Source organism: Barbus barbus (genome assembly GCF_936440315.1).
Source record: "Barbus barbus genome assembly, chromosome: 46".
Classification (NCBI taxonomy): domain Eukaryota; kingdom Metazoa; phylum Chordata; class Actinopteri; order Cypriniformes; family Cyprinidae; genus Barbus; species Barbus barbus.
Genome location: NC_136724.1, coordinates 5,329,205 through 5,355,786, shown reverse-complemented (window position 1 = coordinate 5,355,786; position 26,582 = coordinate 5,329,205). Strand labels below are relative to the sequence as shown.

The following is a 26,582-nucleotide window of genomic DNA, read 5'->3' as shown; positions in this document are numbered from 1 at the left end:
TTATGTGGTGAAGGTATGCAACAATATTGTTTTACAGATGTTCCACTGAAACATGGAGCAGAGCTGTTCTTCGGTCAAATGTCAGGCTATTTTTAGCGAGTGTCTGGCAAGAGAAATGGACATTGTTACACTAGAGATACACATCCAAGAGTTTGCTTTTAAAAAAAGAGTGGAATTCACACATAAAGGTTAAAAATAAGTGTGTGTTCATCTTGCCTATACAGTCGTTCAGAGAGTTTAGGTTTTATTTTAAACCCAGTCCACATGTCAGAAGATACAAACTTCATTTTAATGGTGCTAAACAAGATGTGCGAATAGGATCCAGCATTCTCTAAAAACTATTTAAAAGGACTGAATGTGCCATAAAGGCAGGTTGTAATCTCATATCTCTTAAACAGAACATTCGGGCCATTTCCAGTCTGGATGTACGGTACTATCATCAGACTCGGTACTGTTCTGTAGATTGAATTTTCCCTATGAGGCGTCTGCAAATCTCATAGTCCACATCCGGCTAACAGAAATGTACGTGTAAGGCGGATAAAAGGATTTTTGGGTGTTTTCAAGAAAATGTCAGTGGTGTTTGCTCATGCAAAAGTCAGCACCATAACTGTGACTGTGCAATTTTGGTGTATTCAAAAATACATTAAACATGCATTCAGACATACAAATCATATTATTTTTGGAGGCCTGAAGTCAGGATAAAACAGTCCAGAAATTGCAATGAAGAAACAGAGATACCCCTGCAGAACCTATGACTGTCTCTTACAAATTTTGACCATTTATATATATATTTTTTTTTAAGACGTCTCCTATGCTCAGCAAGGCTGCATTTATTTGATTAGAGAGTAGAAACAGTAGCCTAATATTTTTTCTATTTAAATATATATTTTTAATTTATTCCTGTGATGGCAAATTTGAATTATTAGAAGCCAGCCTTCAGTCACCAGAGTCACATGATCCTTCAGAAATCATTCTAATATGCTGATTTGCTGCATAAGAAACATTTATTATTATCAGTATTGAAAACAACAAACAGCTTTAAGAAATCAATGATACATTTTTTAGGACTTTTTGATAAATTAAAAAATTCAAAGAAACAGCATTAATTTTAAATATATTTTTTTTGTTTTTTTAACAACATTATAAACACATTTACTGTCAACAGGTCAATTTAATGCATCACTGCTAAATAAAATTATTATTTTTTAGAAAAAAATAAATAAAATAAAATAAAATATCTTACTGCCCCCAAACTTTTGAACGTTAGTATACAGTATACTACTCTTAAATAACACAATTTTAGAGATATTCAATTTAATATTTTCTTTAAAATGGTATAACCATTTTTCAAAACCATATGAAATCTTATGAAACCAACATAACTTTTTTTTTCTTCAAACTAGACTTTTAACAGATTTTCTCTTTTCTTTATCGTGGACAAATCGTATTTGTCATTGACCTGTGGGCCCAATTCTTCAAGAAACCAGACTGTGAGAGCTGATAAGGCAAATGCGTGTTGGGTTAACAGCAATGGCCTTGTCAGTAACACAAGTCATTAGTTCTGGTCCAGAAATGTCTTTCCATATTTGTTCTTACAAAAACATAAATAACCTTTTGCCCTTTTTATTGGACCCATAAAGCACCATTCTCACACATCAAGGCAGGCAGATCTTTAGAAAAACAAAAAACAAAACAGCTTTATCTGAAGGACATTTCACACGGAAACAATGTTTGATTGGTGTCTTCAGAAACCTCCTAAAACTTCCCAGAAGACAAGAGTATCAATCTGCTTTCATCTCTTCTACGGTCACAGACACAAAGACCCAGAGATAAGAAAAGGCAAAAGGTGGAGGGGATAAACGCAACACTCTCTTGTTGAACAATGGATAACACAATTACCAGAGTTAAAAATGACCTTTTCGAAAATTTGGAGAAATCGCATTAAATGGCAACTTCCCACCAACAAATTGCTGAAATTCCAAGACAACATCCTGTAAGTCAGTGTGACGTCTACTGACAAGATAAGGGACTAATCTGACCAATCACAAGGCTAGACTAACATTACCTTAATAACTGACAACTGCAGTTGTTTTTCTTAAAGGGATAGACACACAAAAATTAAAATTGTGTCTTCATTTACTTATCCTCAAGTTGTTCTAAATTCTGTATGAATTTCTATTTTATATTTCAATAAGATATTTTGAAGAATGTAGGTAACCAAAAAGTTAAATAATGTGGGAAAAATACCATGGAAGTCAACGGAGGCCAGAAATTGTTTGGCTACCCACATTTTTTTTTTTGAGTTCAGTGGAAGAAAGCAACTCATACAGGTTTGGAACAACTTGAGGGCGAGTAAATTATGACAGAATTTTTATTTTTGGGTGAACTATTCCTTTAACCCAAAACATTTGTTTAATATTCATCTCCACAATTTCCATTAAAACGAGGCATAGGGTAGGTAGGCTGTTCCTGGTTCTAAGTGCACAGGAAGGAAAAGCCTATGTTTCCTCCCTAGAGAAGAGTCAGAGTATCAGGAGGGACACTCCACCCTGCAGCCTGGAGGGATGCAGGAGACCACAGGAAGGAACAGTAGTTCTCTTGGACACTTTTGTTGGACATGCAGGTCTGAGGCAGCATTTTCTTCATTAGCGTTTTGCCACTCAGATGTAATTTATTTCAGGCCTTGAAGAACAGTTTGTGATGTGCACCCGGTAAAAAAAAAGTTCTGCTTGCATTGAATTCATCTCCATGCTGAAGAACAAGTCAAAACACTCTCCTCTTCGAGAGCAGAATGTGGGGATTTGTTTGGATTTCCTGTAGTGCAGACAGCCAAGCTCACTCTGCTCTAATACATATCCTGAGGGAAACACACTCGGAATATCAGGTGAAAAAATGCTAGGAATGTCCCTTATTAACACTACATAACCCTTGTGAAGACGCCCCCTCTGCTTTGCTCTTCTGACAGGAAGTGGTAAAGAGATATGCCACATCCAACAGTTTGTGTTTGTGGGTGTAGTGGCATTCTAGCATTTGTAAAGACCTCAGCTTTGAGACTAGTTCACCATTATACTAAACTAATCCACCAGTCGCTCACAAGTCGTTCAACAACTTATATTGCAAGCAGTATAAATGAAAATTAGTTAATGTATTGTGCACAAACATGAATTAACAATCAACAATAGCATGTAAGTTAACAATAACCTAGATTAGTAAATACCATAATGGTTGATGCAATACTAATGTTAATAATTTGACTCTTTAAAGTGCTACTATATTTTTAGTTTCGCTTTCAATATTTTAAACTGCTTTATTTAGCATAGGCATTAGATTTTAGACAGTTTGCAGTTGTAAAACTCTTAAGAAAATATTTCGAGATCACTGCTTTCCAATCCATAATGTTTGTCTATATTGGAATACAAGAACACGTTACGTAACCATCCTCTAATAAACACCATTCTGATTACTCAGGGTTTCCTTAAAGGGATAGTAAACTCAAAAGAGAAAATTCCAATTTTTTATTGGAAAATATAATACATATTTAGCTTTATTTTTATTTCAGTTTTAGTTTTTCTCATTTCCGTTTTATACAGTTAAGTTTTTCATCTAGTATTTAAATTTGATGTTTATTTCAGCTTCATTTCAGTTAACGAAAAAAATTGTAATAGTCATAATCCAAGATAACCGTAACAACACTGATTAGTAACCAGCAATCCATGAACCCGGATGAACTGATGGTTTAAAGTTTAAAATATTAGCACTTTTGTTTCTTACTCACTCCTATGCTTTCACTTTGAAGACATTGATTCATCCTCTGGGGTATGAACTACTCTCATTATGACCGTATGTGCTATTTGGAGTGCTAAAATGCTGGCACCTATTCATTTGCACCATATAGACTCACAGAGATGGATTATTTTTCTAATCTCTGTATTCAACTGAAGAAAGTACATCTGGGATGACATGAGGGTGCGTAAATGATAAAAGACTAATTTGGAATATCCCTTAAAGACCAATTAGTGAATTAGTCATTTAGGCAACCCACCAACTAGTCGGTTTTGAAAATATTTGGCATTTATAATACTGGCCAGTTCACTCTGCCCTAACAAACGGCCCACAAACATTCTGTTGGTTGTTAGATTTAGACTGATGGGAAACATACAGTCATTTTCACACCAACCCAACAAACACCAACAGGGTTTAAACACACTGACTCAACAAATTTGGTATTTTCTAAGGCAGTGCAAACTAACATTTACCGGCTCAATTTGTCCAAAAATGAATATGCTGTCATCATTTACTCATACTGTTCCTAGCCAGTATTATTTTGATTCTCATGAAGGAAAAAAAGAAAAAAAGTTAGAATGAAGGTCCAAGTTACTATTTTGCACAATGCAAATAAATAAGAACAGGGCACTGGATTCTTGGAATTCTTATGAAGGGATTTAGATAAAGATAAATCCCAAGAAGTTCGTAAATGCAATTCTTAAAAAAAAATAAAACTTAAGAGGTTCTCAGTTTTTTTTTTTTAATCATCTTGTGACTTTTCTCAAGAACAAAAATGAGTTGCTTTGCTGTTATCTAATCGTATGGTGGTTCAAGTCGAAGACTCACAAATCAGTTCAATAAAAAAACACTCGTGGCCATCTTTTTGCACTGCCTGCAAATAACCATATGAATCATAATAAGGTTAAACACTATTTTTGTTGCGACAGGAGTTTACCACTTAGCCTTGTTTCTTAAAAACTTATTTTAAAGAGCCTGTCTCAAGATGGAGCCATCCGTTGCATTCATCTGTGCTCCGTCCTTCTCATGCTACCTCTAAAGAGAAAGGATGTCATACACATTTGGAATGTTTAATGATGTATATGTCGACAGAATTTCCATTTTTGGGTGACTATCCCTTTAAAGAGTCCAAAGTGTGTGTCCTTTGTGTCAATTCTTTCATGCAAAAGAACAGATGGAAGTCAAGGCCAAAGAAGCAGGGTTGTAATTACAGGCCACTGATGGCTCTTTAATCTGTTATAGCCACTGGGTAGTAATCGCCGTGTCTGAACACAGGAAGGGGCATTCAAGAGCGCTTCCCACCCAAGCACATACTGGTTCGCAACACTGCCTGGGTGAAGGACCAGCTGAGGAGCTCCACCAGAAAAAAATAATGAATATTTGTTGGATTTACTGATGTGGCTTTGCTAGAGGATGCCAGTGAGAGAAGGATTATGGTCTTGAGGCGTAATCTAGGTACTGGCATGAGCAATGCTAACGCCACTTTCCAGGACATATGTTAGCCGAAGCTGAGCTAGCGATGGTAAAGTCTTGTCTCTCCCAGGATAACTGCGCTAGCCTCTGACCTTGATTCCGTAAACAGAGACATCTGGGAGGTTATTGTGTCCATTTCCATGGCGATGCTCAATGACATCCATGCACAATTTAAGCATGCAGTGGCCCCAAAAAGTAGTTTGACGGTAAAGCCACATTTAAATGCATGGAAATCATTCACTGCATTAGACCAGGGCTGTGAGACTGCAGTATGCACTAAAATATATTTTTAAAATATATAGGCTCAATGGAAAAACTTGCCTCAAACTACAAAAACAACAATTCACTCCAGCTGAAATGAACACTAGTGGCAGTTAGGGCTGGACAATAATTCAATATCACAATATAGGGCTGTGTAATTAATCAAATTTGATTATCATGTGCATCCAGTCAGTAAGATAGAGAAATTCAAATATCAAAGATAAATTCATATAAAACACCTGTGCCGCGGTTTGATTTTAAGACATGCAGCACTCATGTTTAATCAACGAAGTTGTGGTGGGCCACCATAAATAAACCAATGTATGGAAAACACTGGTCATGTACACTGAAATATCGGAAATGTTTAAAAATCATATCACTGTTATTGAAAAAAACATATAGCGATATATTGTGACAGGGCTGTGCAATTAATCAAATTTGATTATCATGTGCATCTCGTCAGTAAAGCCGGTTTCGTGATTAGTAGTAAATCGCCAGTGTTCCAAATTACCAGTCTTAAAATCAAACACAGGTGTTTTATATGAATTTATCTATGAAAGGAACCGACTGTCCTCAGAAAAGTGTTGATGGCATTTTGATAAAGAAGCATTTATAATAGGAGCGCTGATTTGTGTACAGCCGTTACCAGGGAAACCACTGTTTCTGCCACTCCAAAAGCGCCTCCTGCTGGTAGAGAATGAATTAGCATTTTCAATAAGTCCATCTCCAGCAAACATGTGTTTTTGTTCTTGCTCCCTTTTTTTCTGTTTTCTGCAGAAACTCTGAGCACTTTGTATATTCTTTATCCTGGCTGAAGCACTTTTGTTTCAATCTATAAGAATTATCAGCCTATGTTATAGTGTTAATTTCAATATATTAATATTAATAAGGTGAGCCTGAGAGTCTTATGTTTATTTTTACTGTGATTTCACATTTCTTGTTTGTATGAAGGCTAACTACAAATAAAAACTAAACATTAATTAATTTGTACTGTTTTTATATCTAAAATATTATATAGGGCCTAGTTTTATAGACATGGCAAATTCATTTTTCAGAAGCTTGTACAGACAGTTGTGGGCATTCTAGGCAGTTTTCTGAGGCTGTTTTAATAATTTTCATATCGATATTGGAATTATATCATATCGACTGAAATTAAGAGATATATTGTGATATAAATTTTTAAGATATCGTCAAGCTCTAGTGGCAGTTAACACAAATTTTGATTACGGGGGGAAATATTGATTAATAAGTAGGCTGCTTATTCCTTGTTTGACATCTGCATCACTTAAACATCTCCATATGTATGGTTTTCCTGACAAAGTAAACTTGCTTAGTAGCTCACCTGGTAGAGCACTGCATTTGTGATAAAGAGCACTAAGGTATGAGTCCTGCGAAACAAGTCACAATAAAAGAGTTCAAAAACTTTTGGCTGAGAAGGACAGTGCCCATGATACGGAAATCTGCCCAAGATGGAACCACCCTTATTCAGACACACTGACTCATTCAAAGAGAAACAAGCCACACCTATGAAGGCCACAGGACAAACAGCTAGATTAAAAAAGCTTAGATACACATGACCTCAGTCTAGTTCTAAAGTATTTTACAACTGTTATCAGTGAGAACTCGGAATATTCTCACAGTACTGTCTAGCAAGCTGACTGAATGTGTTTCGATGGTTGACCGCTTATTTCATTTTATTACTAGTATAGTAGTAAAAAAAAGATTATTGGAGTATGTTTTACAAGGATGTACCATTTCAGATTTTGTACTTCATTAATGCAATGTTTTGCTTTTTATTTATTTTTTTGCAATTGTCTGAAATTTACTAACAATTTCATAGCAATACACAAAATATCATAGCATCATGTTGGTGACTTCTGCACACACAAGAATCAATCCCATATTTCCAAAATATCCAAACAGTATATTGCATACAGTATCAAGTGCTGAGTGTCTCTTTCAGAAGTTCTGGTGTAGGCCTTTCATATCACAATAAAATCAGACTTATTGTTCTGAACACAATACATCCTCCACAGAGAAGCCTCGCTGGAACGGTGGGCAGCAATCTTCACACTTGTCCTATTATATGGAAAATCCTAGTCTGCAGTACACTTGGTTTGCTGAAGTCAGTGCTTAAGTCATGCAAGGCAGAACGCTCAGAGACTAACAAGTGCCATTGAGCTGGCCATGTTAAAAAAATCAGGGCACCTAAACTGAACAGAAAACCAGCTAGGAGATAGAAAAACAAATGACAGTTGGAAACATCAAAATGTTTAGAATCAGAACACTTTCCTCACTAAACTTGTGCATCCATTTCGCATTTGTGTGAAAATCCACCACCTGTTCAAGAGCGTTTTCTGTTTGTGTCCTTCTCACTAAGCCAGGTGGCTCGTGTTCATTAATGCACCCTTGTCAGAAGCCAACCTGTCCACGGAGGTTACAGCAGCACACCTTCTTGCATTGCATAAACATGCATATTCAACTCTGTGGTAAAACACCAGAGATTTTACTTTAATGCATGCATGGATAAAGCAATGCACCTTGCATTTCCATAACCCATAAATGGAAGTGTCCCAAAGGGTTGTCATTATTTACTCGCTCTCATGTCATTCCAAATCCAGACTTCTTCCGTGGAACACAAAAGGAGAAGTTTAGCATATTGTTCAAGCTGTTCAACAACATTGGAACAGCTGTAAAATTCCACTCCTTTCAGTCATTTTGGCCTGTTTGCTACTTTATAGGCACACTTTATAAGATTTGGAATATTGCTCATGAATCATATGCATTGCCTGGAGTGGCCGGTGGCCATGTCCGAGCCCTAATTTATACTTTTTTGAACTGCCTTAAAATCCACCTCATGTAAGCGTAAAAACGTTTTTGCGATATATGGGAGTTTTTGCTAAACTGATGCGTTTTCATTAGGCATATTTTCAATTTGCACAATTTGAATGGTAATGGAAATATGGCTACTGTCATACAAATGTTAAGGAAAAACTATAAATAACGTTGAAATAATGCTACTTAACGCAACTTAATATTGTAACACTAGCTTTTCTGTATTTTGTTGTTCACTTGCTTGCACACGAGTTCTCAGTAATTTCAATATTTTAGTATATTGAAATTTCATGTTTTGACAGTGAATGGCAATGTATTGAAGATGGCTAGAAAAATGATAAACATGGTGCATCAACCTGTACTTTTAGTACATTAAAATTGAAGCAATTTCAAGTAAAATTAAAAGAAATGCTTGTACATTTCCTGGAGTAATATATTAGGGTTTCTGAACTTGAAATCAAGCACTTGATTTGATTTGACTCCACCACAGAGTACTTTTATGCTACGTTTTTGTCTTTTTGACATGCATATGGTGCTTTTCGGACTTTGACAGCCATTAGTCACGGTCTACTTTCATTGTATAGAAAATAGAAAATGCCATTCTGCCAAACTTCTCCATTCATGTTCCACTTTAAAAAGAAAGGCATAAGGGTTTGGAACAGCATGAGGATGAGTAAATTCACTATTCCTTTGACACATTCTTTGCATTCTGGGTAAAACAAAGTCTCTGGATGTCATCTGTGATTAAATCCAGAATGAGAAAGATCCAACATTTCCACATGTAGGCTAGAAACAGCAGTGTGACCCCATCCAGGCCCTGGAGGAGAGGATCGACTTCACGGCACTCCTTACATGCTTCACGTGCCTCTCTCTCAAACACATAGAGAGAACATGAGAAAGTGGGGCAGTGGCTGTCCTGGTTACACAGACCCACTCCCACCATCTGCTGCTGCATCATCACAGCGACACAGTCATTCACAGGAAGTGCCTTCATCCTGCGCTCAGGCATGATATAGAGGAAGAACAGACAGGGTGGAAAAAGCCACATGGTGGCCTGCAGGCCGTACCGTCAAGCCGGGACTTGAACGCTAGATGTAGTGATTGGTTTCCAATCTGAGTCATCTTCTGCACTAGTATCGGTGTGACTCAATGCGTGCTCGGTCATGCAGAGGAAAGGGTTGCCATTTTACATCAAACCTGACAGGCCGCTTTGCCAACAAATGTTGCGCTACCTGTCGAGCAACTTTTTCTCAAGGAATTAGAACGTAATCACACATCATGATAATGCCGTTTTAGTGCAGCAGATCTCATCCATGGTTTAATCTTAAGATCTTCTAACAGGTGTTTTGTAATCTTGAGAGATATATAGGTTAGAGAGAGACGGGTTAGATGTTTGGGTCCCACTTTATATCGGGTGGCCTTAACTACTAAAATTAATCATTTGATACAATGCAATTATTGTGTACATACATGTTTTTACATTGTACTTATATTTTTAAAAATACCTATATGTAATTACATCTGAACTTAATTTCTGTAATTACATTTACAATTACACTGTTGACCCACCCTTACCACCAAACCTGTCCCACCTCAATAGCAGCAAACGTGTTTTGCATTACAATACGAGCACAATAAGTACATTGTACTTATTTTTTATGTAAGTAGTTGTTAAAGCCAAAGTATGACCGATGTTTGCAAACATCTAATGCAACTGGTTACAGAGTATTTCACTTTCTTTAAAATGTTCCTTATAGGCTGTATATCAAGAGTGCACTGAACTCTGTCGACAGAGGAGGGTCAATCGTTTCTAGCAATTAGTCACTGCAAAATTGTGCCTAGAAAAAAATCCCAGATATATATTCCATACTGAAATAATAAGATCATAACATAAACAAAATCATAAAATACAGTGCATTTATTATTACTGACATTTTTAATAAAAGGCACATTCTTTCAAATGAATATTATTTGAGTTTAATGAATACAAAAATCTTACAATAATAATAAATTAAAAATAAATAAATATTGAAAGCAATTATATACTTACAAAACTTATATGAATGAACTTAGATAAAACTTAAATATATAATAGCTAATAAAGTATTAAGTATTAATATTACAATAACATTTTATTAGTGTATTTTTTTTTACATTTATATATGAAATTAATGACTAGCACATATAAAGACTTGACATATGAACAGTTTGATGTATTTTGATATTTTTAACAGTAATATCAGTTTCATATCTGAATAAATTCGAATAAAATTATATATTTCAATTTGTTTGTTTTTCCTGGTAAAAAAAAACCCAAAACAAAACACAGTTGAGTTCGCAAACAGCGCTTTGAGGAAGCAGACACGACGAGACACGATAAACTGTGATCTATTAAAACATAACTTTAGCTCAACTCGTTCCAGTATGACACAATTCATTTCTCTCTTCAAGCTGAAGAAACCTGAACTTGTTTCGTCAAGACAGTCAGGAAAAACCCAGCAGATAATTCTCACATCCTCGTTTCTGAAGTTTGAGTCGATTCTGGTGGATATCAGCAAAACTTCATATGTGTAAGTTCAACAGTATCCAGACACACCCTCAATGTAAACGACTCCAATCCCGTAACGATACCATCAACAAAGCACTTCGATAAGATCGCCCTTTATGCGCTCAAAATGATCTCCCACAAGCAGTTCATCCCTGCTTTTCCATTTTACAACCATATTTCCTGCCCGATGCCCACAGCAGTGCTGGAGATCAGAAACACGCGCGTGCTTGTGCTTACCTGAACATAATTATTCTCACAGTAGTCCGCGACCCTCGTAAGGTTCTGATAACTCTCCACGAGAGCTCGTTTACCGGCTGGGATTTCTTCCTCTATTAACATCTGCAGCTCTGCCATCTTACATGTCTCCACAGAGCTTCCTACTCCTCGTCTCTGGGATTTGATTGAGAACTCAAGCTCAGCCCCAGTGATGTCGGAATCGTTCATTTGAGCCGAATCGTTGTAATGAATCAATTGAACCGGTCTGAACGATTCGTACATCGGACTGATTCGGGAAGAACTGTTCGCGAGTCAACGACTCACTGAATTGAACCGAGACATCCGCGACTCGCATTGAACCGGATTATCTACGAAGGACCGTGAATTTTTGGAGTGAACCGAGTAGCAGGAATATGACATACAAGAAATGTGTTGACAGTTTTATTAACATACACACGAAAAATAGTTGTTTATAATAAAATTATGAGGTGAAACAAAGAGTTAAATAGTAATTATACAACCGTTTTTCCTCTAACTTAATCGAGAAAATACCAATAAACAAAACAAAGTGGCTTCATTTGAATATGTAATGCAACCCCAGGATGCCAAGGACGCAGGGTGACGCCTTTACGTACTGACGCAAAAGAATCAGAGAATTGTTTATTTTAAACGGTTCGTTGAAAGAACTGTTCAAAAGAACCGATTCTAGAAAATTAGCCAGACTTCCTATCGCCTCTCTCTCTCCACAGCGTCACCTATGAGCGCAGCTGATACATTGTTGCGGAGCGAATGGAACGTTGGGAGTTGTAGTGTTACAATACATCCAGTAGCGAGGGACGGAACACGTCTGTGTGTTCCATTAAGTGTTACAGTGTTGCCTCTTCGTCTATTGCGCAGGAAATTATTAAGCGCATAAGTTTCTTCAGACATATGCGTCTAAATATCGCTAGGCACATTCAAAGTTCGTAGTCAGAGACGGTTTTTATGTCAGAAACTCCCTTGGGTAAGCTTACATCGGGGAACTACATTACCCGGAATGTTACGCGTGTAGATAAAGAATTATGGTATTTGTAGGGTTTTAAATGCCGTTGTTGCAAGACTAACCGGCAGTGTCGTTCTCTAAATGAACTACAATTCCCAGTAAACACCTGAAATAGGCTTTCGTATGTTGTCTGTCAGGTTGGTATGACGTATTCATGAGGTCGTAGTCTTCGGCACAGCAGGTAGAGCAGCAAATGGTAAAGTATCAAATGCTCGTGCTTGTTTTAACGTCATCTCGATCGTTTCTAATGCAAGTTAATCCAGAAATATCACATTAAAGTATTCAATGCACCTTCAGTCATGTCTTGCTTGTCCTTCAGGATTGGTAAAGACAAAATGGATTGTTTTTGGCTTTGTTTACTTCTTTTGGAATAATAACGTGTAACGTGCAGCTTAGGTTTACTGTAACTGCGACAGATGCAAGGGACTTTATGAATTATATAAATCGATTAATAGACATGTAACTTTGCTGGTAGGTTTGATCTCGATCTTGCTGTAGCGGTTAGATTGTCATGATGGAGGGTGACAACAAACCAGTCTACGAGCAGAGGTTCAGTGCTGCTGTCAAAGTGATCCAAAGTTTACCTTCAAACGGTGAGTAAATAGGTAGTCCTTTACTACACACTGTGCATTGTGTGTTACATTGACCCCTCGCTTACTTTCTTGTGAAAGATTCATAATCAAATAACAAATTATCACGGGTTTCCACGGTCAACGCGATTAGCCTACATTCACTTGGGCTTAAGTGCTGAAATAGCTCGTGTACCACTAGCCCTGATCAGAGACTGTGTGTCTGGTGTGATTTATCATATATGACAACACGCAAGATATCAATATCATTATGAAATAAATGTTTTTCTCTAATACACATTGGACACAATTAACGGTACCCTTTTATTCAATACTTTTTGAAACCTCCATTTTCCAAAATAGTATAGGATTTTCTCCTATAATGGCTGATAAGGTTAGAGAACACCTGACAAGAGATCAGAGACCATTCCTTCATCCAGAATCACTCCAGACCCTTTAGATTCCCAATGGACGGTGCTCTTCAGATCACATAATTCAGTGGAGAATTAATAGAAATATTATTCTGTATAAAGAACATGTGAGAATAGTCTATTCTTAAAAACCAACAATGACAAGAATTCAGCATTCACTCTTCTCTCTTGCAGAAAAAGTCCTCTTTGGTGTTTTTATGCTCGCGCTCAATACAGTCTTCTGAGCTTTTAGCGCCACCGCGTCGACCTTTTGGGTAACAGCAGTTGCTCTGGTCATGTGATGTAATGCTCAAATCTTATTGGACGGCCCGTGTTTTAGTTTTGCGAAACTCAAAAGATTCGTCGGACTGGATGAAAAAAAAACATTCGCATTTTCGGTGTGCGAATGTTCGCGGTCGTAATTATTTTATTCCAGCCCGTCATCGCGCGCAAAATTCGTTTAGCTTTATCGCGCTTAGTGTGGGAAGGCCTTTATTCTCGCTGTAGTATTGTTGCTGCCGCTGGCGCCATGTCCTGGAGATGCTGTGTTTCGTTGTAAAAGTGAAACTACTTTGTTTGTGCTTCCAAAAGAGGACACAACTAGAAATCAGTGGTTAAGTTGTATTTACAACACTGTTCCAAAACAGTTCAACCCAAATATTAGAGTGTGTGCAGCGCATTTTACAGAGGACTATTTCCTGAACCTGGGAGTAGCCCCTGAGCTATGCACAAAGTACGTTTTCTTATTTAAAGAATTTTCCACTGACGATTCAAACGCAAGTTTTAAGCAGTGCTTGTTGTTTGTCGTTTCTCCAATCACAAATGCAGACATGGTAATGTTTGCACTGCACGATGCAATGCGATGCGTAAAAAGACATAATAAATCATTATAATCAGGTCCTCAATGAATGCAACAAATGCCTCAACATGGTAAGGGGCGTAACATTTCTGTCTCACGCTTGAGGTATTCGGCCAATCACAACACACTGGATAGCTGGCCAATCAGAGCATGACTCGCTTCTCAGAACGATGAGCTTTGTAAAAATCAATGCATTTCAGAAAGGCAGAGCATAGAAGAGCAACAATAATGTACAGCAGTGGTTTTCAAACCTGTCCTGCAAGCACCCCTGCCACCAGACACACCTGATTCAACTCATCAGCTCGTTAGTAGAGACTGCAAGACCTGAATTGGGTGTGTCTGATAAGGGAGACATACAAAATGTGCAGGGCAGGGGTGCTTGCAGGACAGGTTTGAAAACCACTGATGTACAGTATTTGGAAAATAATGTGTTTTTTTTTTTTTTTAAACACATTGCATTACACCAAATACACAAAATAATGTTCCTTTTAGCAATATATAAAATATATGACCCCTTTAAGCTTTGTTTTTGGATTATTGTCTGGTTGGAAGATCCAAACATGGCCCATTATAAGATTTCTAACAGTCAGTCAGTCACTTATTGATTTTTTTGTCTGTTGGTATTTGATAGAATTAGTGATGCCATGTGTCTAAACAAGATGTCCAGTACCTCCATCAGAAATATTGTCCCATAACATCAAAAATACAGCAGTATATTTCATTGTACACATGGGGTACTTTTTATCCCTGTGTTCACCAAACCCATCTTGAGTGTTTGCTGCTAAAAAGCTCATTTTTTAGTTTCATCTGACCATAGAAGCCAGTCCCATTTTTTTAGTTCCAGTCGTGTCTGACAACTGAATATGCTGGACATAATTTTCTTTTCTTGATTATTTATTTATTTTTTTAATTTCTTGAAGCCCTCCCAAACAACATGTGGTGATGCAGGTGCTGTTTGATATATTTTTTAAAGGTTTTCTGACCCCAAAACTCAACCTTTTTCTGCAATCCTCCAGCTGTGATCCATGAAGAGTCTTTGGCCACTCAAACTCTCATGCATTTAAAAAAAATTTTAATTATATTTCTGTGAAACAGGAAGCCATGGCTGGATAATTTCATGTTCATAATTGTGAATATTGTGAATATGAATGGGAATATATGTCAGATATATTTTAATTTCTAGGGGTACCAGTAATTGTGTCCAACATGTACACTGCCCTCCAAAAGTTTGTAAACACCCCTGACAAAGTGTGGTTTTGGACGATATCAGCATAAATCCTTATAATGTTTTGGTGCAAATACATTAAAGTAACTTGACATTATCATTGAAGACCATCATTTTGATTACATAATAATGGCAATATATACATGTCAAAGTCAGACATGCCCCTTTGCCAGCTGTGATGCCTGGTTGCTGGTTTAAACTTGGCCCAGGTTTTTAAAAGATTTTTGGGTCAGCACACCTTAATAGCTTCAACAATTGATTGCCAATTAAGTTTAGAATACAGTGAACCAATTAGAACACAATTTAGGTCCGATAGTTTACAAATAGCTATTTGTGGCTATGTGGATATATTTATGAATCGAAAATTTAAGTTTTTGTCTATGTATAAACTTTACATAGACAAATACAGTTTATGTAATAAAATATGTTTTCGTAGTGTTTGTTGTCCCTTATCAAAATGATCACAAATTAAAAAGGATTCATGCCAATATTGTCTAAAACCCCACTTTTCTAGGGTGTTCCAAACTTTTGGAGGGCAGTGTATTTGAGAAAAAAACATTTTTTCATAATGCTATTTCCCGCCATTTTTAATTTTTATTCTCCAATGAATGCTTAGATTTTTGTGATTTATTTTTTTTTTTTTAAATAAAAGATCAAAAGGATTAACAATGCACATTTATTTTCACAGCCGCCTTTGATCATATTTACCAAGGGTACCAACAATTCTGACCGTGTGTGTGTATTTATTTATTTATTCAGGTTCATTTCAGCCTTCCAATGACATGATGCTGAAATTTTATAGCTACTACAAGCAAGCAACACAAGGCCCCTGCAACATTCCCCGTCCAGGATTCTGGGACCCCGTTGGCAAAGCCAAATGGTATTGAAGCTGCTAAATGTCTAGATTAGTGAATTTATAAAAAAAAAAAAAAAAAAGTTTAGTTATAAGTGTTAGTAGTTCTTAAAGGTGACTTGTATTTTTTTTCTCCTATTAAAGGAACACCACTTTTTTTGAAAATAGGCTCATTTTACAACTCCCTTAGAGTTAAACAGTTTAGTTTTACCGTTGTTGAATTCATTCAGCCGATCTCTGGGTCTGGCGGTAGCACTTTTAGCTTAGCTTAGCATAGATCATTGAATCGGATTTGACCGTTAGCATCTCGCTCAAAAATGACCAAAGAGTTTCGATATTTTTCTTATTTAAAGCTTGACTCTTCTGTAGTTACATCGTGTACTAAGACCGACGGAAAATGAAAAGTTGTGATTTTCTAGACCGATATGGGTAGGAACTATACTTTCATTCCAGTGTAATAATCAAGGAACTTTGCTGCAGGCGCAATGATATTACGCAGCGCCTGAAAGTAGTCCCCAGCTATATCATAACTAGTTTCCTAGCTGGGGACTGCTTTCCGGCGCTGCGTAATATCATTGATTATTACGCCGGAATGAGAGTATAGTTCCTACCCATATCGGTCTAGAAAATCACATCTTTTCAGTCTTAGTACACGATGTAACTACAGCAGAGTGAAGCTTTAAATAGGAAAAATATTGAAACTCTTTGGTCATTTTTGAACGAGATGCTAATGGTCTAATCCGATTCAATGATCTATGCTAAGCTAAGCTAAAAGTGCTATCGCCAGACCCGGAGGTCGGCTGTATGGCTTCAAAAACGGTAAAACTAAACTGTTTAACTCTAAGGGAGTTGTAAAATTAACCTATTTTCAAAAAAAGTGGAGTGTTCCTTTAAAATAGTCTCTCATGCGCCAGTTTAATAAAAGCTGTTGACTTTCTAAAGAGTGCAAACAGTGTGAGCATTTTCAAAACATTGCTCTGTTTGCTCTCTCATGTTAGTGTATGGCTCAACCAGTGGTGTGAGTTTGGGGATGGACTACCTGTTCAACCAATGGCAGACGAGGAGTAGTGTTTGAAAAATCAGTTTGAAAACTCTCAATATATTTGCAGTTCCATTTGTTGCCACTAGTGATGCAAAATGACAGACTTCCCCTTTAAATGAGTTTACACCATTTAGACCAGTGTCTGTAACCTAGTGAAAGTGAACTGTTGGTCTGTTGAAAGTTCACTGAGATAACAGATCGGTATCAGAATCACATCAGGTTATTAGTAGTAACTAGTGCCACTGAAAGTTCTGCATTTGTACTTCTGCAAAAATCTATTTTAAAAACCTTGTTGAAAGCCTTTAATGTAACCGAGAATCAGATGAGTAAGAAAAGTAGTTTTCCACACAGACCATTTTACTATGCCTCGTGCTATTTTTGTTTTTCTCTTTTATACATGGATCTGAGAGTTGTCCTGAAATTTTCAAACTGCTGCTAGAGTTTCAGTTGATCGTGAGATGACAACATCAATGTTGAAAAGCTTACGAGAGCAAAGTTCTCACTGACCCGTCCTGCTGCTTGTGTTTAGGGATGCGTGGAATTCTCTTGGGGAAATGCCGAAGGAGGAGGCCATGGCGGCCTATGTGGAAGATTTGAAACTGGTATGATGTTTTGAATTTGAAAGCAGTGTTTAAAAACGTGGCATCGTCTTACATGTGTATTGTGTAACTTTGTTTTAAATTTGCTGAATAGATCCTGGAAAGTATGCCTGTAACAAACGAGGTCGAGGAGCTTCTGCAGGTCATTGGACCGTTCTATGAGCTCGTTGATGAAAAGAAGAAGATAACGCAAGTGTCAGATTTGAGCACAGGTAAACTGAACAGTAGTGCCCTCTAAGGTGAATCTCACAAAAAAAAAACGATATATATATATACATATATAATATTATTGTTATTATTATAATAAAAAAAAAAAAAAAAAAAATATATATATATATATATATATATAACATAAACATAAATAAAAATAATTAATAATCTTTAATAATCATTATCAAAAAATATTTTAGATTTTTGGGTTAAATATGACTGGACATTTCTTTGTACAAAACATCCATAAAATCTTTACCTTTAATAAATCAAAACTAATGAAGCTATAGCGTCAATTCAAATTAAAAGTCACATCAAATTAACAGTTTGTTTATCAGTTTAATTAGCGTTAAAATGCCACATTTACAAAGTCTAAAGTTATTATTAAATACATTTAAATAATTATATTGTCATAAGGACAAATGTGTAATTGGGAAATAATGCATATAACTATATATATATAAAAAAAAGCTTTTATTCAGTAAGGATTTTTTATTCAAGTGAGTATATTACAATGATTTCTGAAGGATCAAGGTATACTGTAGTGATGGCTGCTGAAAATTTAGCTTTGCATCACTGGAATAAAATGCATTATTACTGTTTTGACATAAATACAGCCTTGCTAAACATTTAAACTGTAGTGTGCAAGTAAATAACGATAAAATCTTGTTTACATTAATTAACTAATAACCCCTTATCATGTTCAGCCCGCTTGGAAAGATTTGCTAGGCAACTTGAAGGCAAGTGAATAGCAGTGTGTTCTCCCAGCAGCCTGTGCCCTTAGTTCATCGTGCCATAGTCCAGGTGTTTGCTTTGATCCCTCAGTTGCTCTCTCACTGCTGTTATTAGTGTAGGTTAGTCTGGGGTCTGTTTAAGGGGTGTAGTGTTACTGGTACAGCTTTACTTTTTTGTGTAATAGTCCTGATAGAACAGACCTTTTAGAAAGTGTGCCTATCAAGTTTCAGAACATATCGTCAATGCATCGTCTTACATGTGTATTGTTATTGTCTCCAGGGTTTGGGAGCATGCTAACATCACCACCCAAAAGTGTCACAAAAAGCATCATCAGGACGATGGAGATGAATGGCAGCCTGGACAGTTACCCCATCAAAATATCAGAAACTCCAAAGACTAAATCAATAGACATGGAAGGAGAAGACGATAATGAGGAGGAAGAGGAGGAGAAAGATGAAGAAGAGGAGATTAAAGAGGTGAAAAAAGGTAAACCTCATAATTATTATTGCTCATACTTAACGTGCAGTCACATTAAAAATTGTGTACAGAATTTCTGCAGAAGAAATCCAGACATTTCAAAGGAATCAGAGCCAAAGATTTTGCAACAGGTTAAATTTGGCTGCGCAAATTTGCCATGCTGACCCACAGAAAGCTGCTTTGTTTGAAAGTGACTTCTGTGTGACCTGTCCTTCATACATTGTTACACTGTTCACAATAGACAATGACCTTTTTGACTGCAAAATTTGATCAAAATACTGCCAATGTGACTGCATTTTTTTTTGTGTTGAATAGTTTTGAATAGTCGTACATTAGAGGAGGTACTTTATTCATATCTAGAGACTAATTTTAGGTGGCTATTTTGGCATTGGCCAGTACATCTACAAACCACCCAGAACACATTAGAAACTACCTAGCAGTGCCTTAGCAAACATACAGTATCTTGAGCAGTTTTGCATTGTAAGCACCACTCAAATTTACTTCAGAATGCGTGCATTAATACATTTGCTTTTTTGTAAACTATGGTGTTTTTTAGCCTCACAACTGAAGAAAAGGGCTTCTGCAGGAAGACCTAAAGGACAGGTATCTAATGGGAGTATCGGCCAGCATAAAGTCCTTGCCAATGGAACAAATGGGTCTAAGTCTGATCTGAACAGGCAGGAGTTGGAAGAGGACTCTGAAAGCTTTAACCATGATAGAGACGTCAAAGAGCTGAATGGACACGTCAAAGGTGAGGAGAAGGACATTTGGGGTAATCATTTACCAACTAAGATTTGAGTCATTTTTTAAAAAGTAAGCTCAAGGACGTTATCTGAACTGATCTGAATCACTATATGTGAAACAGAAAACATGTCCAGTTCTCACCATGTGGCCAGTGATTCGGACAGCGAGGTGTACTGTGACTCAGTCGACCAGTTTGGTGGAGAAGAGGTAAGTAGATCTCAGTTATGCTTATATAAAGGCTGATCCAAAAATTACTTTAGGCTGGGAGTGTAGGATTCAGTGTTAAAGGGATAGTTCAGCCAAAAAAATAGTATTAAAAATAAATACTATGGAAGTTAATTGGGACCAGAAACTGTTTGGCTAGCCACATTCTTCAAAATATCATCTTTTGTGTTCAGCAGACGAAAGAAAGTCACACAGCTTTGCAACAACATGAGGATGAGTGAATTTTTTTTTCTGGGAGAACTATCCCTTTAAGGTGTGCAAGCAAAATTTTGCGTTCAAAAAGGTCTGTTGTCAATAGTGTATAGGTCAGTGGTCTCAAACTCAGTTCCTGGAGGGCCACAGCTCTGCAGAGTTTAGCTCCAACCAGCTCCGAATCACACCTGCTTGGAAGTTTCTAGCAGTCCTGAAGAGCTTGATTAGCTGGATCAGGTGTGTTTGATTAGGGTTGGAGCTAAACTGTACAGAGCTGTGGCCCTCCAAGAATTGAGTTTGAGACCAGTGCTATAGGTGAATGAATCGCAGATCACATAGAAGTCAATTTCAAACCAAACAGATTTCTATTGGTCAGCACAGAGATTTCACATGACCACCATGAACCTATTGCGATATCTGCATGGGTAAAGCTTCTGCCCTTACGCAAAATCGCATGGATTCCTATTGAAATGAAAATAGCTAAACAACGTCAATGTGACTGCATCTCCCAAAATGTCAGCAATGCATGTGCTTTGGTTCTTGGTCTCCAGGGATCTGAGCTATACGTCAGCCACTCACTGGATGTGGCCGAGGAGAGCCACAGCACACTATCCTCCACAGGAGAGATCAGATCACAAGAGGAACTGCTGGGACCGGAAGAAGGCATACAGCATGGCGGAGAAGACGGACGGAGCAGCAGAGGAGGTTCTCAGAGGCAGGGACTTCCTGCGAATAGAAGTGACAGTTCTGTGGTCAGGAGGGGAAGAGGTACAAACCTAGCAACCAAAACAGCAACAAAATCATATATAAGCTCTGTTTCAAAACCTTGCTAGCTTGCTACTATTGCTCTGCCCAGTTTATATTTAGTTTTTTATGCATATGCTATGATATGCAAACACGCATGTACTGTATGCATGCAGCCTGATTTTCTTAGTCTGTACACACAGCTCGCACACTTTTAATTTTTTAGATGACAACACTTACCCAGCCTGTGGTTTTATAGCCAACAAAAAAATAATAATAATAATCAGATGAAACAACCTCAAATTACTTGAGACTATGGCTGATTTAAGCTGATTTTTATTTATTTATTTTTTTTAAGCTTTTCATATTCTTCATAGTCTGCGGTGGTCGGTTCACAGTAGTGACACTAACATTTCAATTGTTACGCTAAATCGATTTCATCAACTTTTTATAAGGATTTTCTAACCTAATCAGATGCACCAATTCTGCATCATATTTTATGTAAAATTCTTCAATTTAGTCAATAAATAGTCATGTTTATTAATGAATATTGATGTATGAAATAATTTTAGATGATTATACTAGAACAGCCAGTAGCTGGTCTTAATGATTGAGTCATTGAGTCTTATGCAAACAATTTGTTCAAACAACTGATTCACTAATGAATAGAGGAAGTGACCGAAATGAAGGGGTCATTGAATTATTCACTAACCTGATTTGTTTAGATTCATTCAGTAACGAAACTGTGTTGCTCGTAGATGCACAGTAGTGCTGCTGTGGCTTAGTTTTTGTTTTGATAAAATAATACAGATACAGACCATGTTTACTATATTATACCTAAAATGTAAATTACAATATTCTTAATATTTACTGAGCTGTTTTGTATAATCAATCACATTTGAAATCATGCTAACATTTGTCAACAAAATAGCTTACTCGCTCGTGATGTTACCTTGTTCAGGGGAATTTTTGCCTCCATATATTGCATTTTGAATGCATTGTAACTTCATTCTACTAGGCTGTCAAAGACTATTAGTTTGACTGTATGCATACACTAAGTACACAAGATTTGATTGTTGATTCCAGTAGAACTTGATGTTAAAAGGGATAGTTCACCCAAAAATTTAAATAGTCAACTCACCCTCGTGTCATTTCAAACCTGCAAGACCTTCGTTCATCTGTGAAACACAAATTAAGATATTTCTGATGAAATCTGAGAGCTTTCTGACTGGCATAGACAGCAAAGCAACTGACACTTTCAAGGCCCAGAAACGTAGAAGGACATCATTAAAATAGTCCATGTGACATCAGTGGTTCAACCGTAATATTATAAAGCTACGAGAATATTTTTTGTGCACAAAGAAAACAAAAATAACAATTTCTTCTTTTCTGTGTCATTCTTTGACGAGCATTCACGAGAGTACCTTCACATATGTGAGCGCATATATTTTTCCTCTAAAATGCTCTTTAGGTTTTGGAACAGAGCTGGAATCCTCAATTAAATTTGTTTTTGTAAACTTTGTTTCATCAATCTGTTAATGATCTACAGAATGTTTGCACATACTGCAGCTGCTTCTCTTATGTATCAGGGTCCAGGTCGCCTGCCTTTGGCTCCGGGTCAGCGGGGCCGCAGCAGGGCAGTGGGGGGGATGGGGAACGCTGGGGGACGGATGGATCTGTAACACAGAATCTAAATGAACAGATAATCTGTGCTCTGGCCAGACTGCAGGACGACATGCAGAGCGTGTTAGAGAGGCTACACACGCTGGAAGCTCTCACAGCCTCGCAGGTTACAAACCGTCACTTTTCACTCAGTACAACATAGATAACACTGATCAAGTATGAAATATTGCATTTTTGATTTGTCATGTGCAACTTCTCAGGCCCGATCCTTAGCGCTGCCATCAGACTACCTGTCACCACCTGCACATAAAACGAAGAAGGTAAAGTCATTTTAATAAGCTTATTGATGGGAGTTCGAGACCCAAAATGAACATTCTGTCATCATTCACTCACCCTCAAGTTGTTCCAAACCTGTATGAGTTTCATTCTTCTGTTGAATACAAAAATATATATATTTTGAAGAATGTTGGTAACTAAACAGTTTCTAGTCCCTATTATGGAAGTCAGTAAACTGACTGATTACCCACATTATTCAAAATACCTTCTTTTATGTTCAATAGAAGAAAGAAATTCCTACTGGTTTGGAAGAACTTGAGGGTGAGGAACTGATGACAGAATGTGCATTTTTTGGGTGAACTATACCTTTAAAAGGAGAGCATTCCTGTAGCTCGGAACAGTTTATGGGTTCGATTCCCACTGAATGCATGAACTGATAAAATGTAAACCTTGAATGCATTGCAAGTCTCCTTGGATAAAAGCATCTGCCAAATCCATAAATATAAATTTTGATTGGGACTGATTATGTCCCAAATTATTTTTTATTAATTTTATTTAACGCTGCCATTGCCATAGAATGAGTGCCAACATATGTTCATTTATCATTCTTATTATTTAAACTTTCCAGAAGCCGTCCTGGTGGCCTTTTGATGTGTCTCCTGGAACTGTGGCCTTTGCTGTCATGTGGCCGTTTGTGGTGCAGTGGCTCATCCGTCTGTATGTGCAGCGCAGGAGAAGGTACATGAATTCTTTTATATAGCAAGAATACATTAAATTGATTAAAAGTGACAGTAAAGACATTTATAATAGAAAAGATTTGCTGTTCTTTTGAACTTTCTATTCATCAAAGAAACCTGAAAAGGGAAAAAAAAATATTACAACTATCATTATAAAATGTTATTATAAATATGAACTGTTTTTAACATAGATAATAATAGGAAATGTTTTTTGAGCACCAAATCAGCATGTTAGAATGATTTCTAAAGGATCATGTAACAGTGAAAGATGGAGTAATAATGCTGAAAATTCAACTTTATAAATATATTAAACTTGGGGCTGTTTAAATTAAATTTAAAAATTCAAATTGAATACTTGGACACATTTTGACACGAAGGAATAGTTTACACGAGAATAAAAATCAGTGAGCTCAGAATATACTAGAGTTTGTGGATGGAAAAAAACTCCTCTAGATTTTGGACGGCCTGAAGGTAAGTATATTTAAGTAAATTTTAATTTTTTTGGGTGAACTGCTGCTTGAATACTGTTTGAAGCATTCATTGTTGCAACTGCCTGCTGTTTCACACGGCATAGTTTGAACAGAGCTTAGGAATTTATTACAGATTGCAACATATATGATCATATTTGAGGCTAAAGAAAAACTTGGCAAATGTGGAAGTGATGGCAGATGTGTTAAAGATTGCATCATCTTGTTACAGAAGAATCAACTGAAAGGAATCGACTGATGGTTCGACACCTCTGCAGACCCAGAGGAGAGCCGTGTTATGCATTTAAGAGGAGGAGGGTTTTTCTCAGCCTGTCCCGTGATCTAACTCTTGCTTTTGCACTATGATGACAACTCTAAGAATTAGCAAATGGAAGGATTGTGACTGTACGGCGATGCAGCTTATCACAAGTACTTTTTGTACTTTTTCTTTTTTTAATTTAACAACTTGCTAAGTCCCCAATTTCATTAATTAAAAGTAGAATTTTCATAGTAATGAAAATGCTGTTAAGAGAAATCCATTATCAAGGGCATCATAACTTTCATTTCAAGAATATATCATTCAGTGTTCTGCGCACATAGCTGCTATCTGTCATTAATACTGTAGTAAAGTGGAAGATGCACTGAAGAGTACGGCACAGGTGATTTCAGCTTGAATATCTCTCTGATTCGTGCTATGTTTGACAGAAAAGAGCCCATATTTGGGGTTTGAACCGTAATGGGAATAAATCAGGACTCCCCAAATTGTTGGAGGTTGTATGAGTAAGATTTTTAAATGTACATAGATATCTAGACTTAGCATTTGCTCAAATGAGCTGTGGTGCTCTTTAAAGCCATAATAATAATAAAAAAAAATAAAACATGCATATTAAACTGACCCTTTGCTTTGAAAATCTGAGAAAAGAGTCAGAAGGCACTATAGAAAACTTTGTTCATCATCCATTCAGCATCCCATCCTGATGCCTGCAAAGATCTAACCTATTTGGTACCCTCAAAAGTGTGCAGACACAAAGCCACACATCTTAAAAATGTCTGAATGTCACCAGCCTAAAGCAATAGTTCACCTAAAAATGTAAATTTGCTTAACATTTACTGTCCCACAGGCCATCCAAGATAAGTAGATGAGTTTTTCTTAATCAGAAGCAATTTGCTCACAAATTGATCCTCTGCATTGAATGGGTGCCGTCAGAATGAGAGTCCAAACAGCTGATAAAAACATCAGAATAACTGAAGATGTGTGGATTATTGTGATGTTTTATCAGCTGTTTGGACACCCATTCACTGCAGAGGATCCATTGGTGAGCAAATGCTACCTTTCTAAGAAACAAACTCCTTTATATCTTGAATGGCCAGAGTACATTTTCAGCATGTTTTTTCTTTATTTTTGGGTGAACTATTCCTTTAAATCCGGAATATCAAAGTAAGTGTTATTTATTTGAAAGAAAGACAAGCAGCACACTTTAAGAAAAACGTTTCGCAAAATGAAGTGTAGTTTCAAATAATAAAGCGGTGGTTAAATGAAGTTTAAGAGAAGATGCAGTGACATTCAAACATTAGTGTGACTCAAGTGTGCAAATACATTTTTGGGTCCGCTGTATTTTGTCAGTGCATTTCTCAACACGGTTGCATCGTTACTAATGTTAATTCGTGGCTATGGTGATTTTTTTGAATATTACTGCAAGGACTGTATGCATGAGAAGTTCAAAATCTTTGTCAATGTTTGCAGGATGTAATTGAGATCAAAAACTACCTGGGTTGAATTGCAAAGCACTTTCGATGAATGTGAAGACGGTGACAGATTAAGAGCTGAAATAAATAATATTTGTAATGTGTAGAGTCCTATGACTAATATAAGGCTGAAATCTAATGATTCATTTACATAGGCAATTTTTTTTGGGGAAAATTGCAAGTGTTTCGTTTCATTGTAGTTTGTGTAAACTGGTCAATAATGTTTTTAATAATTGTATATTGTGCAAAAATATATACTTGGAAAAAGTTCTATTTTAATTGTACTATACTGTAATGTAGCATTTGCATATATTATTGATGTCTGTAATACTACTTGGAATCATCTGTAGAGCAGGAGGTTCTTGATTAATGCTTTTGTTTAGACTAAACACACTATGTTCCTTTTAACCATTGCAAATTTTGCATAAATTTGCCTTCGGTGCAGATGATCAACGCATGTTTCACGACTGTCACAATACATGTCATTCAATATGTTAGACTGAAGCATTATTAAAAGCTTTTGAAAACCTGAGTGCTTTATATTCCCATATTGCACCATATTTAATACTATAATCATATGTTGTATTTGTAATATATTCAAGCAATACCCTCAGGCAGTGAAATGTATTTATGCTTACATGTGGAAAAACAGCACATGGTTTAAGATTCAAATAGAATTAATACAGAAATA

General features: G+C 36.7%; 2 protein-coding genes across 11 annotated transcripts in view; one reads left to right on the top strand and one right to left on the bottom strand.

Moving 5' to 3' along the window:
- LOC306865157 (abl interactor 1-like) overlaps positions 1–11,403 on the bottom strand; it is a 48,286-nt gene extending 36,883 nt beyond the window's left edge. For 7 of the 9 annotated variants that reach the window (XM_079409573.1, XM_079409577.1, XM_079409571.1 and 4 more), the window contains exon 1: positions 11,138–11,286. In XM_079409573.1, coding sequence (XP_079265699.1) covers positions 11,138–11,254 — 117 coding nt within the window. In that variant the 5' untranslated portion in view covers positions 11,255–11,286. Of the gene's footprint in view, positions 1–11,137 lie in introns of all 9 variants that reach the window. The other 2 variants (XM_079409575.1, XM_079409570.1) reach the window with 2 other exon arrangements.
- Positions 11,404–12,054: 651 nt separating this feature from the next.
- On the top strand, positions 12,055–26,420 carry LOC306865179 (acyl-CoA-binding domain-containing protein 5A-like). 2 transcript variants are annotated; one of them, XM_079409632.1, is made up of 13 exons: positions 12,055–12,354; positions 12,634–12,751; positions 15,981–16,101; positions 17,646–17,718; positions 17,810–17,927; positions 18,940–19,146; positions 19,694–19,888; positions 20,003–20,088; positions 20,850–21,066; positions 22,632–22,831; positions 22,926–22,985; positions 23,570–23,679; positions 24,378–26,420. In XM_079409632.1, the coding sequence occupies exons 2-13, from the start codon at positions 12,670–12,672 to the stop codon at positions 24,388–24,390; spliced, it is 1,482 nt and encodes a 493-aa protein (XP_079265758.1). In that variant the 5' UTR covers positions 12,055–12,354; positions 12,634–12,669; the 3' UTR covers positions 24,391–26,420. The 2 variants fall into 2 exon arrangements, with proteins under 2 accessions (XP_079265758.1, XP_079265759.1); XM_079409633.1 differs by having other exon boundaries at positions 12,276–12,339.
- The last annotated feature ends 162 nt before the right edge of the window (positions 26,421–26,582 follow it).

Bases quoted from the DNA above. Each gene is read 5' to 3' on its own strand.
- LOC306865179 (XM_079409632.1), top strand. From the start codon at position 12,670: ATGATGGAGGGTGACAACAAACCAGTCTACGAGCAGAGGTTCAGTGCT. The intron at 17,928-18,939 runs GTAAACTGAACA...TATTGTCTCCAG, and splicing joins AGTGTCAGATTTGAGCACAG to GGTTTGGGAGCATGCTAACA. The intron at 19,889-20,002 runs GTGAGGAGAAGG...TATGTGAAACAG, and splicing joins GCTGAATGGACACGTCAAAG to AAAACATGTCCAGTTCTCAC.